Source organism: Dioszegia hungarica (assembly GCF_025882075.1).
Source record: "Dioszegia hungarica strain PDD-24b-2 chromosome Unknown MKK02contig_16, whole genome shotgun sequence".
In the NCBI taxonomy this organism is placed as follows: domain Eukaryota; kingdom Fungi; phylum Basidiomycota; class Tremellomycetes; order Tremellales; family Bulleribasidiaceae; genus Dioszegia; species Dioszegia hungarica.
The window spans coordinates 488,490-504,394 of NW_026515773.1; the positions used below are offsets into that span (position 1 = coordinate 488,490).

At 58.9% G+C, this 15,905-nt stretch overlaps 4 protein-coding genes across 4 annotated transcripts; 2 read left to right on the plus strand and 2 right to left on the minus strand.

Moving 5' to 3' along the window:
* Positions 1-8: 8 nt before the first annotated feature.
* MKK02DRAFT_38279 (uncharacterized protein) lies at positions 9-3,627 on the plus strand (the record flags this gene model as incomplete). The annotated part of the gene is made up of 13 exons (XM_053090027.1): positions 9-302; positions 333-400; positions 432-1,430; positions 1,462-1,758; positions 1,809-2,318; positions 2,349-2,416; positions 2,448-2,581; positions 2,613-2,900; positions 2,931-3,058; positions 3,090-3,385; positions 3,417-3,499; positions 3,540-3,559; positions 3,603-3,627. The coding sequence occupies 13 exons, from the start codon at positions 9-11 to the stop codon at positions 3,625-3,627; spliced, it is 3,210 nt and encodes a 1,069-aa protein (XP_052943398.1).
* Positions 3,628-3,742: 115 nt separating this feature from the next.
* Positions 3,743-4,813, minus strand: MKK02DRAFT_28425 (uncharacterized protein; the record flags this gene model as incomplete). Its single annotated transcript, XM_053087550.1, has 1 exon — positions 3,743-4,813. One exon carries the CDS (start codon positions 4,811-4,813, stop codon positions 3,743-3,745), a length of 1,071 nt encoding a protein of 356 aa, XP_052943399.1.
* Positions 4,814-5,788: 975 nt separating this feature from the next.
* MKK02DRAFT_28426 (uncharacterized protein) lies at positions 5,789-8,560 on the plus strand (the record flags this gene model as incomplete). Its single annotated transcript, XM_053087551.1, has 6 exons — positions 5,789-5,860; positions 5,893-6,076; positions 6,109-6,337; positions 6,369-6,580; positions 6,616-7,625; positions 7,658-8,560. The coding sequence occupies 6 exons, from the start codon at positions 5,789-5,791 to the stop codon at positions 8,558-8,560; spliced, it is 2,610 nt and encodes an 869-aa protein (XP_052943400.1).
* Positions 8,561-8,906: 346 nt separating this feature from the next.
* MKK02DRAFT_38282 (uncharacterized protein) lies at positions 8,907-15,501 on the minus strand (the record flags this gene model as incomplete). Its single annotated transcript, XM_053090028.1, has 12 exons — positions 8,907-9,007; positions 9,219-9,335; positions 9,367-10,119; positions 10,414-10,690; positions 10,722-13,678; positions 13,721-14,326; positions 14,368-14,380; positions 14,425-14,620; positions 14,962-14,993; positions 15,048-15,147; positions 15,194-15,261; positions 15,448-15,501. The coding sequence occupies 12 exons, from the start codon at positions 15,499-15,501 to the stop codon at positions 8,907-8,909; spliced, it is 5,274 nt and encodes a 1,757-aa protein (XP_052943401.1).
* Positions 15,502-15,905: the final 404 nt, after the last annotated feature.

Consider the following 15,905-nt stretch of genomic DNA (forward strand, 5'->3'; position numbering starts at 1 on the left):
AGGGCCACATGTCTCGCGCGCTGCCTCAGCCACCGCTATCGTCTCTCCCACTGTCGGCGCTGGTGGCGCAGGCGAGCTTTGCCGAGTCCCCGACCGACCGGACGCCCCGAGAATGGTTCGATAGGGCAAAGCACGAAGCTGACCTCGCCGTCCTGGCTGAGCGCAAGGGCAAGAAGGAGGAGGTCTTTGTGGCGTACTCGAGATGCTGTACTGCCTATGCGAATGTCAAACTGCATCCGGGCTTTAAGGAGGCCAAGAAGGGGGATGCGCACTGGACGCAGCGGGTCAAGGACTTTCAAGAGGTGCGTCGGGTGCTGATAGAGCTGATACAGACCTACGATGCGTATATCGCCAAAGCAAAGGAGATCAAGGAGGTCTTGAGGCAGAGGGAAGAAAAGGAGTGAGTGATGCCTCTATCGGAGCTGATTCAGTGGCCGTCCGACCCCATCTCGCGCTCCTTCCACTGGCGGACCGGAAATAGCGTCCATGGGGAGTATCGCCGATCGCATGAAGGCGCTATCGGGGCGAGGGCTGGACGTCGGGCCCAAGAAGCCACCCGTATCGAGTCGGAATCGCGCAGCATCCAGTGCGAGCTCGGCCAGTACAGGCGAAAAGCCACGCCCAAAAGGTCCGGCTGTCCAGCCAAAACTCCCCCCGCACAGCCTTCCAACCGTCACCGATGGCCTCCCATCCCCGCCTACCCAGGGCCGGTCCCGCTCCAACAGCAAAGCCGTCGAGGAATCCCCTCCGGCCGTCCCGGTACCTGCCAAACAACCCCCACCTCCCGCGCCCAAACCAAACGGTCTCTCCCTGCATAGCCCATCCGCATCGCAGTCCCTGCCCAAACCAAGCGAGGACGACTTTGAGAAGGCGTTCCCATCTCTGGCGGACTTTGGCAAACAGTTTGAAGAGGACGAGATACAGGATCTCAAGCCCAAGGCGGATGGGCTGGTGGGACCGTTCGAAAAGGTCGACGAGGTCAAGTTTCCGGAGGTCCCCTCGTTCAATCTCCCTTCGGTACCGTCATCGCTGCCCAGCTCGGAGCTGCCTCCGCCGCCGTCCCGACCGGATCGCCTCCACCCATCCCCACCTGATGCTGGGCCGAAAGATATCAATCGGCCCGCGTCATCACCAGAAGTGTCCTCACTATCGACAGAGCCGCCGCCCTCCCTCCGGCCAGGTCCACCTCCAGCCCAAACCGAGGACAAGTCCGTCCGCCCCCTTCCTCCCAAGCCAAAGTTCCCCCTCACCAACTCGATTGTTCCTGATCTCCTCCGCACCTACATCATCCACCCCAACGTCAATCTGCTCATACTGGATATCCGGCCAGAAGCAGAGTACAAGAAGGGGTACATTGGCCAGGAGTACGAGCCAAAAGGGTACATTACGGATGTGGTCTGGATCGATCCAACGGTGTTGATGCGGAATGAGTGAGTGACCCCAATTCCTGGCTGATGGCAGTATGAACTCGGTCAAGCTGGAAGACTCGCTCTCGCTCTCACCGGAACATCAGCGCCGGGCATTCGAATATAGGGACAAGGCCGACATTGTCGTCGTGTACGACTCGACATCCACGTCTTGGCCAAAAGGGTCGAGCCCGCTCTCGCGAGTCTGGGACATCATCTACGAGCACGAATTTAGCAAAAAGCTGCAAAGGACGCCGGTCCTGCTCGTAGGTGGCCAGGAGCACTGGAGCGAGTACATCCGGCGGCGCCATGCCTCCTATACGCCTGTATCGGAGAACAAACCCAACGGATCGTACGTTTACTCTCAGCCGAGCTGACTAGATCATCACGAGACGTGCTCAGTCCAAGAAAAGCCAACCGGGATGTGGGCGTCTACCAATCCGCACCGTACACCAAGGCGCCCGATACCTATACCCACTCGGACTACTACTCGGGTCAGCCATCCCGCTCCTACCTCCCTTCCGCAGCCACCTCTTCTCGCCACGCCCCTTCCAACTCATTGTCTTACCCCTCCCCCGCTATCGCGCCACCACCCCAAACTCACCCCGGACCCGGAACACGCCGGCGCTCCGACTATGTCGAGCACTCCACCCAAGCGTATTCTGGCTATAATCCCGCCGGTCTGACCACCTCGCCGAGACAACACGGACATGGCCAGATCGATTATCCTTCGCCGCATTCCCTCAGTATACCCAAGCCTCCACCACCGGCGCAGGGCCACGGTCTCGAACGGCATGGCGTAGTTCGGAGTCAGAGTATACGTGCGCTGGATCTCATGGCGAGGGAAGAAGGCGAGGTGCGATACTGGAACGATGTGGCGTTGGGGATGACGGGGTTAAAGAATCTTGGAAAGTGAGTCAAGGTATGATGGAGCTGATGTAGTACCTGTTACATGAACTCGACGCTGCAATGTCTGAGCTCGACATATCCCTTTACCTCTTACTTCTTGGGTGAGTAGCGGGTGTTCCCAGCTGACCCCAGATGGGAGCTTCAAAAAGGCAATCAACTACACCAACCCGCTTGGAACAAAAGGGAACCTCGCTGGGGCGTTTGCCGAGCTGCTCAAAGCGCTATGGGCGGAAGAGTACACCTTTCTGTCGCCAGTCACCTTTAGAGTAAGCCTACTTTTGGCTCTGCTGACTCTAGAAAAACATCATCACCTTTGCCTCGCAATTCTCTGGTACGGACCAGCACGACTCGCAAGAGTTCCTCTCGTTTGTCCTGGACGGCCTGCATGAGGATCTGAACCGGGTCAAGGTCAAGCCCGCGCCGGTGGAGATGACACCTGATCGCGAATCACGGCTGGAGACGCTCCCGCCAGAGATTGCTTCCGAGCAGGAATGGGAGATATATCGGCAGCGGAACGACAGCTTTATCGTCGATCTCTTCCAGGGGCAGTACCGGAACAGACTCGAGTGTTTGACATGTCACAAGGTGAGTCGTCTTTCAATGGAGCTAACGTAGACCTCGACAACATACGACACGTTCATGTACATGAGCCTACCCGTTCCCGCTGGAAAGAAGGCGGTGGTGATCCAGGAACTGGTGGATGAGTTTGTCAAGGCAGAAATTATGGAGAAGGAGGACGCCTGGTGAGTAACCACGCGATCGCGCTGACGATAGGCACTGCCCAAGATGTAAAGTCCCCCGAACAGCCAGTAAAACCCTCACCATCTCGCGCCTCCCCCCTGTCCTCCTCATCCAGCTCAAACGATTCTCCACCAAGAATGGCGTCTTTTGGGATAAGTCGGAAACGCCCGTCATCTTTCCGGTCAAGTCGCTCGACTTGTCGAGATACGTCCCGGTACGGCATGCGACGGGACGGGAGGATCTGGATGATCCGAGGACGCAAGTCGGGCCGTTCAGGTATGACTTGTATGGTGTCAGCAATCATATGGGGACGTTGTCGAGTGGGCACTGTGAGTGCTAGGCAGGGTGGAGCTGATGTAGACACGGCATTTGTCAAGAGTGCAAAGGGGTGGTATTACTGCGAAGACAGCAAGATCTCGCCGGCGCAGGATAAGGATGTTGTCGTGAGTCGCCTGTTACCCCTATGGAAGAAGCTGATGACAGACTAAACCGGCGTATATCTTGTGAGTACATTGATTCGAGGTATCGAAGTGCGCTGATGTGCAGATTTTATAAGCGAGTTCGCGCATGACCCCTGCTCCGGGCTACATCTATCATCATCACATGTTGGACTGGCTGTTGTAGATATGCAGCATAGCATACAGGATCAAGTCATAAGCGCCACATACATCACAAAGCTGATCAATCTACTGAGTCGCGGAGAGAAGAGGGGGTAGCGGGAACTTGAAGCCTTTCGTGTACTGCCCATCAAAGAAAGGCCTGAGAGATGAGAGAATGGCCTCCTTCATCGGCTGGTAGTCCTCGGAGTTCCAGGCCGCTAGCGCCATCGCCTCCTCCGCCTCCTTTTCTTCAAGCGCCATCGCCTCCTCCGTCTTCTCATCCTCCCAGCTCGCCTGGCTCATCTGATCCTCCCTCCAGTCTTCTGCTGTGTCATCCTCATTCTCTCCGCTCTCTTCTTTGTCCGCCTCCACTTCCTGCGTGCTCTCGGTTGCTTGAGTCTCTTGAGCCCTGTATTCTGCCGCCTTCTCTCTTCGTAGATCGCCCATGAAGACGAACCTCACGATGGTCGAAGGGTTGTAACCTCGGTGTGACCAATCCCAGGCTTGCAGACAGCGGTGGAACGTCTTCGCGTCGTCGTGCGTGGTGACCGTAGGAAGATCATGAAGGGACACGCCACACGGCTCCCACAGGGGAAGGGCGATCGGCCGGCCCAGCTCATCCCTTGGAGGCTTATTCGATCCCGTGGGAGGACTGCCTTCGAAGGGAACGCCGTCGATCGGGATCTGGTACCCTAAAGAAGGCAACGCAGTGATCTTCTCATGCCACTTCGGCGGAAAATACCGCAACTCCTTCTTGATCGCTTTCTCGCGCGCGCGCGATGTCGTCTCGGCCAGATCCTTGCTACTGTGCGAGTATATGGCATTCTCAAGGCCCCTGGCGAAAAAGCGTCCCAGTTGGTATGGAGTAGTGAGAGCCAATTTGCTTGCCTCGAGATCCGTGAGGTAGTCACCTTCGCTGCCAAATAAGGCATGCTTCACGTTGGAGGCAAGGCAGCCCCAATGCCAAGTACGACCATCGGCGGTGCGTACCGCCAGGAAGCCCAAGCGAATAGAAGCGGTGGCAGGGTCGTCTTTGTGCATCTCGCAGGGACACAAGATTGGCATGAGAACGCAATCCTCCGTGATGGGAGGAGCGGATCCCGTTGCCGTCGTCGTGACTTGCGTGACGTGCTGGGAGATGGGTTCAGGCGAGGACATGATGTATAAGTGTGAGCAAGGGTGGCCACGAGGGGACGCTTATGAGTCCAGTCATCTTGTCAGCTGTAGAAGTTGAACAAAGGGTCGACATGAAAGGTTGAGTTAAAGGCAACTTGCGCCCCTCGAGCATGAGAAACGGCGAAAATGCTGGTGCGACTGCCTAGATTGCGATTTGCAGACAAAGGTTCGTCGTAGACAAAGGATCGAGATGAAACGCAAGAAGAGATCCTAGGAACGAGATCCCCTCGGCGGATTGTCTAGACCCTCGGCCTACGACAGGGGGCCACCTCAAGGCGAAGAAGCGTTTTGCCACTTCTGCAGGTGACCACCGTTACATTCCTCAATATTCTGAAACACGCACGGGCCGCTCCTTTACGTACAGCCTGGGCCCTGTTCGGGGTCCCTCCTATAATTCAGGCACGGGGGTTGACGTTGAATTGAGTCCGGCGCTACCATGGTTACCACCCCTTTCCCAACCGCCTCTGCAGTGCACAGGAGAAGCAGGGTTGTAAACGTTATAGCCTAGAGACCTGCTAAGTCGCCACTGTATCACGCCATCACCTTTGCTTCGCAGCCAGTGGCGATATTACAGTTGGCGTCGGGGAGTAGTGTGTCTGATCGAGGGGAAAGGAGGCTCGTGCCCAGTCATTTGTAGCACGCGGGCAAAGAGGCGGAATTGGGTGCCGACACCTGAGCGTATCAGCCACACACACGGATCCGCCCATAGCTCGACCCCGCCCACACCGCCGCGCCCCTGCCGACCGGCCGAAGAGCCATCAAAGGACGGTCCCAGCTGGCTACTTAGTCGTTGAGTTTTAATTTATTACTCATCTATCCCCACTAGCTGCTATCTCATCATCCACTAGTCTCCGCGAGCTCATCTTCTAGTCTGTCCAGCCTTGTTCCATATAGTGACTACCACTGCATTCCCCGCCATCCGTCTTCCATCTTCGTCTCCGACCTCTCCGAGCCATCATGGACAACTCTCTCGCTCATTTGATGGGTTGGACAGAAACCACCACGGGCGACATTCCACCACCTCTTACCGTACGTATTCTCCGTCGCCAAGCTGATAGCAGGGCCCGTCTGTCACCCTTTCGCCACTATCCCACCCACCCACCATCTTCCTTTTCGGCGGCAAGCATGTTCAAAGCAAACGCCTCACCAGCGAGATGTGGGCGCTGGATCTGGGGTCGAGAGTATGGAGCAAGCTAGACGCGGGTACTGCGCCTGGCGCGCGGTATTTTCACTCCATGGAGATTTGTGAGTTGGCAGTGGGACAATGCTGACGGCAGGGGAGGACAAGCTGGTATGCTTTGGCGGAATGTCGGACACCGAGCCCATGTCGGTCCACGCCGACCTTTGGATCTTTGATTGTCATTCCCGAAGATGGCTTCCGCAGCCGTCACCGGCGCCTGGTGTCACTCAAGATCCCAGCATGCTCCCTTCCGCTCGCTATGCCCATCTCAGCGCAATCAGTCGGGGCAAAATGATCATCTCGGGCGGTCAGCACTCGGACAACTCGTAAGTTTCTGTTATACATAGCTGACTCTAGGTTTCTCTTCGAGATCAACGTGTTCGACCTTCGGCGCAGCGTCTGGACATCCAAAACGCTCCAGCCCGAGCTGCAGGGTCTCCACTCCAAGGGCGCCTACCGGTCCGTCGCCATCTCGTCCAAAACGAGGATGGTGGTCCCCATGTCCAGTGGAGAGATCAAGGCGAGCGCGGCGCACAGCTATGTCATCGACGAAGACGGAGAAGGTGGAGGTGAGTTGAGTCCAAGCTAGACGTGGCTGATCTAGAAATCTGGTGCTACTCCAACTATGACTTTGCCAAGGTCCGGCGCGAGCTCGACGTCACCGCTCCTGTCGACCTCGACACTGAAATCATGCCTTCACCCAAGTTCAACTCGCCTCCCGCCTTCTCCATCCGCGACGAGTCACGGTCCATGCGCGGTACGGCTCAGCCTCCCGGTCTCCGCTTCCCTACCGGCGGTATCGTCGGGCATCACCTCATCCTCTGCGGTCTCTACCTCGCCACCACCTCCGGCGCCTTTTCCGTCTGGGCGCTCGACCTCCACACCATGATCTGGCGCCATATTGAGCCGCTCGCACTCTCTACCGGGAGCTGGAACAAGGCTATCGTGTCGCCAGACAATGCCAAGCTCATCGTCTTTGGCAATATCCACAATGATCTATCGGCGGACTACGGTCGGCGCGCCAACAATCACGAGCACGTCGCCATCATCTCGCTGGAAACGTACGGGATCTACCAGCCTCCTCGCCTCGAGATCCCCGCCAAGATCCAAGAGGTCGGGCTGTCGATGCTGGACGAAAAGCTCGCCTCGGACTTTGACGTCATCTGTGATGATGGGCGAAAGATCAGGTGTTCCCGAAGGTTGCTAGCGGAGCGGTGGGCGTGGTTTGCAGAGGAAGAGCGCAAGCTGTCGGAGCTGGCGCACGGGATCATGGCGGAGTCTCCAGGCGTCGACATCAACGATACCCTCCACGGCTCGTTCGACGTTGCTCGACTCGCCCCCTCGACTTTGACCATCCCGGAGCCCTTCTCCGTCTGCGTCGCCCTCGTCCAATACTTTTACACCCTTTCCCTATCGACTCCCCTCCAGAATCGCGCCCCGGTCTTATCCGCGCTCCTCTTCCTGGCGAAGCAGTACCGAATCGACCGCCTCGCCAAGCTCGTCGTGCATGCTCTGCATGAGCGGCTGGATCCGAACGTCGCGGTGGGGGTGTATGAGATTGCGACGTTGAGTGGGGAGCAGAATCTTCAAGTCAGGGCGTTGAATATGGTCCATGTGAGTAGGGGTCCAGACTGGGCTGATGATAGGCTGCTCGGGCTGGATCTGCAAATCGGTCACACCGTCAAGGACCACCCGGATCGGTCGTTCCAGACCCTCAAGTCGCCCCTGCCCCTCCCTCCATACCCTCCGCCCCCACTCCTGGTGGGTCCGAGGCCACACCCACTCGGGGCTGGGTAGACGATAGCAACTTCCGCCGCGCTCGCGCCGACTCCCTCACCCTCGTCCCGGAAGACACCCAAGTCACGGCTCTTCTCGCGGCGCTGGACGTGTCTGAGCCGGCGCGGTGCGAGAGTCCGACCGAGCGCACCATTCCTCGCTTGCGCCATCATACCGCTCGTCTCACCCCTGTACACTCTCGGCCACCTCCAACTTCGGCTCTCCCCTACACACCCGACATGTCGCGAGACTACACCCCTCCCCCATCGACCATGCCTCGGACCCCTCAGCGTGAGCCCGTAGTCAACCGCAGCTACGGCTCTCAGCACGCCCTGGAGACTTTGCAGGAGGACGCTACTGGCCGCAGCCATCAGCTATCGCCCACCACCCTCTCTTCCGCTGGTCTCTATCCCGGTCGCGGTCCTCCCTCGGCTTATACCCACCACGACGCTGCGAGCCACTACTCGTACTCGTCCGCATGCCCCTCCCTCACATCGGCGTCGACCAGCCCGTCCGTCGCCGACGTCCGCCACTTTTCCCTCCAAACACATTCCTCTGCCTCCTCCGTCTACTCGAATGACAAGCCGGCGTATGCCGAACCCAATCGCTACTCCGACTTTACGATCGACTTCGACTCGCCCAGCTACTCGGCCCAGACCTCCACGGTGAACCTGAGTCGGACAGGCACAGCTCTCAGCTCGCACATGAGCATCTCGAGCGGGTCGACGGGGACGAGCAGTAAGAAGATGGCCAATCTGGAGAGGAAATTGTAAGTGACCCTATGAACGGGGCTGACGACAGAATCATGCAAGCCGAGAAGGACGCCAAGAAGGCCGAGGCACAGGCCAAGTTTGTCGCTCTGCGGGCGGAGCAACAGCGCAAGATGGCATTGTCACGGGCCATGGCGCAGCGCGAGGCGGAAATAGAAGCGGCCAAGCCGATCGTCAAGAAGGAAAAGCCAAAGAGTAAGTTTGGGCGGTTGGGGCAAAAATTGGGCGAGGCGGTCTTGTTCCCTGAGGGAGGCAAGAACTCGACCATGTTTTAGGGGATTTTTTGGGTTATGTGTGGGAATCATCTAGAATATCATAGCCTTTGACGACCTTACGATGTATATGGTAGCTACGAGGCATAGTCGAATATCACCAATAAGGCTATGGCGCCGATAAGGAGGGGATAGAAGGCGTTCTCGAGGTTGGCTAGGCCGACCGCGGCAGGGGGCACTGTAGTCAGCGGGTTTGTGTGACGACCTACCCGTCGGCATGGCTTGCTGCGGGATTGGCGCAGAGGGCATTTGCCCCTGGCTCTGGTACATGACATCAGGAGGTGGGGTGGGGTGGGCGTAAGCAAAGAAAGTGAGCGAAGAGCAATAATAAGGGGTATAGGGGAAATAAGAACAAAGGTAGTAAGGGTAGGAGGGGTATGGTGGCCTACCTTGCTGTTGATACTGCGGCTGCTGCGGGTACGGGCGACCGTGGGTGACTTGCAGCTGCACCCCAGGTCGCTGATACTGGACTTGCCTGTACTGACTGTCCCTGTCCCGGCGATACTCTACCGTCAGCTCGAACGACATAAGACTTACCGCCATTGCTGCCGTCGGGGTTGGCGTACCAGCTCCATCCCGCTCCTCCGCCCGCAGTTGCGATTTGCCCTTGTCCGCCCATCTGATGTTCCCGCTGACGCTGTATCTGGGGCTGCGCCTCGATGATGATGGGCGGGGGAGCATACTGTACAGGCTGTGCGACCGGCATGGGCTGCGCGTAAGCCATCATTGGTCCGGGCGTCATCGGCGCCGGACACCAAGGTACCAACCCCGCAACCATGCCCGTACATCCTGGCATCCCGCCCATTGTCATCCCGCCGAATGGAGCGGCGGCGGTTCCCCAGGGAAGAGCGGGCAGACCGAATATGGTACTTGCCCCGCCGGCGCCGCCCAGTCCAAGAGGAGCCTGGAGGATGATGAGTACGAGGCAGCAAAAGAGGAAGAAGCTCATCCATGCGTTTGCGGAGATGACGGGGGTCGGCTGCGGTGGCTTGGCATCCCCGTTAGGGGCGGGCTTCGAGGAAGACGATGAAGAGGGCTTGGCGGATGAGCTGGACGAGGACGAGGATGTTTTAGGTGCTGAGCTGGACGATGAGGACGAGGATGTTTTAGGGGCAGAGCTGGAAGAGGAGGGGCGGGAGCTGGAAGAGGAGGTTTTTGCGGCAGGATCGGATGGCATCGTGGTAAAGAAGAACGGGGTTGTGTAAAGTGTCGAAGCGAAGCCTAGTGTAGCGAGAAGGACGAGCAGGAGGTTGAGAAGGAGAATGTAGGGGGACGTCTTTGCTAGTTTGGCTGTGAGTAGTCAAGGTAATGGTGGGCAGGTGAGGTATAAACGCCAGTCACCAATCTGTCCAAGCGAGTTGAGGAGCAACTCACCCTCCGTCCATCTGTCGTGTCAAAGGATGAGTGGCGAAACGCTCCACTCCGCGTCGCATCCCTGACCCCTTACGACGCTACATCTCAGGTAAGAGCTACAAACTGCACGTACAGATCAAACCACCCCTTCACCCCGTCTTTCCCCACTCTCCCCCACCCCCCATCCAGCGTCATCCCTCAAAAGTGGCACTCGACAAACAAAACATCTACAGTCTTCCCTGAACCACTTGGTCGCGCACTCCTCATGCGACACATGTCCGCACTCGGGCAAAAGCACACCCTGCTCGTCCTTCTTGAACTGACCGAGGCAGATGGGGCATTTGGTGACGCGGACGCCGAGTAGAGAGAGCTTGAGCTTGACTTTGCCCTGACCAGTGACGCGACGAGAATCGACCGAGATGAGTCCAGGGAGGAGAGTGGAAAGTGCCTCTGGAGTTGCCGCAAGAGACTTGCCGGGACCAAGGAAGGCGGTGATTTGGGAAAAGCCCTGAAATCAGCTCATTCTGCACTAGACTCACCTCGTACTCCCGCCCAGATCCTTCCAAGCGCGATACCAGCACATCCAGATCGGTATACTCTATCGGGCTCCTGACAGGCGTTCCCCCGCTTGAGGAACGCATGTCCTGCTCCGAGGTAGACCGCCTGCCCATCCGAGCCGGAGTGACCGGTGATCCCGCACGATCCGACTGTGATCGTTCGCTCGACGGCCGAAGCGGTGCCTTGACGTCATTCAGGGGCATGATGATCCTTGCCCACCTAGGCGGAGGTGGAGGCGGCCTCGGACCCTTAGGTCGACGCGGCGATGCTGATGTGGAGTGGAGGATGGGTGTGGTCCGAGAGTCCGACAAGGAAGACCCAGTGTCTACTGAAAAGCCCGACTCGCGTCGGTCATTCAAAGGCCGGTAGATTGGGGCGGGGCGAGGCGGGAGTGGTGGTGCCTCCTGTTCCTGGGCATCCCCGAATTGTGGAGGGGGAGGTGCTGGCCGCCGAGTCGGCAGCGCAGGTGGTCTATCCTGGCTTCCGACACTCAGCTGCCGAATCGGTCTTGGCGTCACCGGCGAGTCTGCAGACCGAATGATGGAGCGGCGAGGGGTGAGATTCGCCCCGACCGTGGTGCTGATGAGATTGCGCCGAAGTGGAGGCGGCGGCGGCGGTATCCGCTTGCCTTTGGCTGAGGGTGTGGGCGCCCTGTCCTCCTCCAGATCATCCGCACGCACCTCCTCGACCGCCCATTCCCGCCTGTCCCGCTTGATTGTTCGCAAGATCTGCTCCTGCTCCATCCTCGCCGCAGCTTGGGCGGAGGACTCCGCCACTGGCTCGTCGAAGAGCTGATAAAGGTCGCGAGAGATGGTAGGGGGAGGGGATCGGTATGGGGGATGACGATGTGCGTCAGAGAGGTCGACGAGGGGTGCAGGCACCTCCACGGTCGGGCTTGGTGCAGACATGGTGATCTCTGGCGACCGAGTCACCAGCTCCCTCCTCTTCAGAGCAGCTTCCCGGTGGGGCAGTAGCACAGGCGAGATCGGCGACTCCGGAGCTGGCAACACCTCGAACGTCGTGTGAGAGCTGCCTAACGCTCGGCCGGGCGGAAGCACCGAGGGTGATGGATCCGGCGCACTTTGGGGTGGCGACCGTAGTATAGCGATAGACGAGGACGACTTTTTGTGTCCCGGCCTGACCCTCGGCGATGCCGTATGGCCCTGCGTGGTGTGTACATCCTCCGTGGACCTCCAGTCTGACCGCTTATCCGCAAAGAGTGGCCGACGAGGCGACTCGGGGCTCGTGACCGCCTCGGCACCCGGCAGTCCGAACCCAGAGGATGACCGCCGAATCGCCTTTCCGCGTGTGAGCTTCCGCTTAGGTACAGGAGCGATGGCGACATCACTCCCAACCTGAGAGGACGATTCCTCGGTCCCCTCCCTGACAGAGGCGAGCGCGTCCGGTGACGGTCTTGACGGAGGACGAGGAGACTCTGATGGGTCGGGTGTGGCTGGAGCGCGCGGGCTGGACTGACCGGGACCTGATGTACCCGTGAGCGCGCGATACGTGTCCGCTTGAGATTGCTCCGCCGGCGATAGCTTCGGGGACGAAGATGGCGATCCGATAACGGGTACAGCAGCCGGCCGGCCCGTGAGGGTGCGATAGGTGTCCGCTTGGGACTGTTCAGCCGCTGACAGTGCCGGCTGAGAGGCGGAAACGGCAGCAGTCTCTACAGTTGGCCGACCCACCAGTGGGCTCTCCGTGTCCGCCTGGGACTGCTCAGCCGCTGAGACTGGCGGTAAAGAGGCCGAAGCAGCCACAGGATCGACAGCTACCCGGCCCGCTGATGAGCTCTCCGTCTCCGCCTGGGACTCCTGTACGTCCGCCGGCGATGTAGACGCGGTTGCTGGGACCGTGTGCACTGCGGATGTCTGCGCAGTAGCTATAGCGACGCTAGGTGATTTGCCCTTTGCGGAGCGCTTACGCGTCCGAATTACCGATTCGGGTCTCTCAACCGCCACATTTGAGGATGGGCCAGCGATAGGTGTCGCGCCAGCAGTGGAGTTGACCGAGTCAGGTGCGGAAACTGGAGCAGCGGACAGAGCAGCTAGTCCGGTCGATCGCCGGGATTTCCTCATGATTGATGAAGATCGCGAGGGCGCCGCGCTCACGCTAGATGCAGGAGCGGAAGGGTAGGAAGTAACCGATGGTGCGGTGGTCCGGGGCGCTGGGGCCAATATGATGACTGCAGCAGGTGATGTTGAGGCGCTCTCGGCTGATGATGGCTCCGCTGTGGTGTTGGACGTTTCCTCGGCCGCGGGCGGATTCGGCGCGGGCGCTGGACTTGTTGGGGCGATGACTTCCCTCTCTGGTATGGCCATAATGGGAGCGGAGGGCGTTCCCGGGGTTGGTGACGGGCCAGCTACCTCGGTGGGTGCTGCTGGTGACGTTCCCGGGAGGACGGGTGACGCTCGTGCAGGGGCTGTCGCAGCCACGTCTCCTGAAGCGGCAGATCCGACATCTTCTGTCTCCCCTTCCGTATCCCCGACCTCCTTGACTTCCCTGCTGCGCTTCCTAGCCTCCTCCCTCTGCACTCGCTGGACCAGCGAATATCCTGACGAGATATCCGCGTTCCACAGCCGCCTATCTTCCCTTTCCTGCTCACTCGGCTCGTCCTCGCTGCCGCTGGCTTGACTCTCTTGAGCCGACGCATACTGTGTGCCAGGAGAGGACGGTATAGAACGAATCGAGGTTGGGCGAGACGCTGTTTCGATCGTGACCTGAGGCGTAGCAGCTGCTGAGGCCACAGGGACCGCCGGTCCGAGAGGGGCTATTCCGGTAGCCTGTTCCCACGTCGGCGGGGGTGATCTACCGCGCGCTTCGAAAGGAGGTGGCGGATCATCCTCATCGATGAGCGGTGGCGAAGCTGCCGGCCCTGGTGGTCTTGGGAGAGGTACGACGAAGGGCGGAGGTGCTTCACCGGAATCGGGTAGGCCTGAACTTTAGCTGAAGTAGTGATCGGGATAGGTAGGCTCACCATCCCATACACTCAATCTGCGCATGCTCGCTCCTCGAGCCAAACCAATCGCTCGTCCCTCTTCCCTGGTAGACACCGTTGGCTGCTCCCTCACCCCTCCATCTGCCCTAACGACCCTCCGCCGTCTTCTCTGCACAGGCTCCCCTTGTGTCGTGGGATCGCTCTCCATGATGCGTCCCAATGCGCCCAAAGATGCCATGCTTTGATTCGCCTGCGCCAATACTCTCAGCCCCTCTTCACTCCTCCGCCGACCATCTCCCCTTCTTCTTGTCGGAGCTGCCGGCAACTCTTGTATTCGAGGTGTCGCGCTCGTACCGCCTGGCATGATGAGCGGTGGAGCCGCCAGATTTGCTGCATATCCTCGGCGACTCGACGCGGGGACGGGTCCTGGGGCCGGTGCCTCTGGAACATTTGCGGATGATCTCGCTCGGACAAAGGTAGAGGGGAGGACGAGGTGGTTGGCGGCGGGTAGTACGAGGTCATGAAGGGCATTGCGGCCCAGTGAGGATACCGGAGAGGGAGCGATGGCGAGGTAAGGTGCAGGGATGGGTCCCGAGCCGGAAGGTCTGGATATATCCTTGGCTTTCTTCTTCTTGGGCTTGCGCTCTGCTCATTAGCCATGTCATCAATCCAGCTGCTTAACTTACCTCCGGTGGTATTCTGCGCTGTCAGCTTAAATTCACATCGATCCCAGTCGGACTTACACCTGAACGCTTGGATGGCCCGGCTTCCCCACCTCCTCCACCCCCTCGCCCAGCGTTCATAACTAGACCTCCTATATGCAATGGGTTGAAAGCTGTCTTGGCGGCGGAGACGATCGACTTGCTCGACTTGAATGTCGATCCATCGAGCTCGCTTGCGAGATGTATCGCAGCTGCTGTCTCGTTCTCCGGTGAAGTGCTATGAGCAGGCTATAGCTGTAGATGCAAAAGTGGAAAGGCGCTGCATGGCTTGAGAGGGGCAAGGTAGACTGCGAAACGACTGAGACATTTTGCGTCATCGCTCTTTCCCGTTTAGGCGATCCTTTGTCGGTGCCCCTCAGTGCAACCGAGAGCGGTGTACCATGTCGCCTTGTAAACTGGTGGCCGCAGCATGCTCCCACAAGAGAAGCTGAGACGCTGATCGGTATGTATGAGTAGCCGGAGGATGCACCATTGAGCCCTATTCGAATTGTTGCATCAAGCTTCTGACTTCTGCCGTTCCCGTTCCCCTGCAATCCGGCAACTCAGCATGTCGCCTACTTCGACGCGTCGAACTTCTTCTGGAGGTCGTCCTTGGAGGTCAGCAACGCCCATTTGCCAAAACCCGACCAAGGATGTCAACTCACTGCCTTCGCCTGAGCCGCCTTGGCCTCCTCCTGGGCCTTCTTGAGCTGCTCCTGCTCCCGCTTGCGGATGTATTGCCCTTCCTCAGCCTGTTCGCGCTGGCTGAGGAATCAGCTATACCCAATGATCAGGTCGTAGAGCGACTCACGAGAAGCCCTTGGATGAGCCGGTAGCACCCTCCTGCCTGGAGTCGGGAGCGTAGCTCCTAGAGATGACCTTGAGATATCAGCATCTATCAGCATGCCTAGTCATACTGTCAGCATCCCGGCCTTGGTCCCCGCTCGGCTCGGGCCCGTTTGAGACCAGTCCCAAGTACCAGTAGAACCATGGGTCTCCCGGCACGAACATGAGATCCGTTCCTTGTACTTGGAGGAGGACAGCCTTTACCAGGTCAAAACGCACCATAGGAGCTCGAAGAGCGATCCGGCGGACTGCGATGGAGCGAGCGGCGATCATTTCGTTTGGGATGCGTTGACGGTGGCAGAGGTGGTGGTCTTGGTCGAGTGAAGGTGAGTGTTATGTGTACTGTCTGGCTCTGGATCTGATGTTGAGCTCGGAGCGATGACGCTTACCGAATTCATAGCCGCTCATAACGCCGTCAATCTCCGTAGCGGGCGGGACCACGGTTTATCCTGCGGTGTTCTGACAGGTTTGATCCCGAAGTGCTCGTCAAGGGTCTTTCTTAACCCCGCCAATTTCCGTACCGCAAGACCACGACTGTCGCGGCATTGTTCCGTTTGATCCCGAAATGCTGGGCCTAACGCCGTAAAACCGCGACTTCTGGCCGCGAGTGGCTCCAGGCGAGGTATGTGAGACACATGTTGGCGTGGCAGGTCGGTCGAACTGCAGCATGAACATGG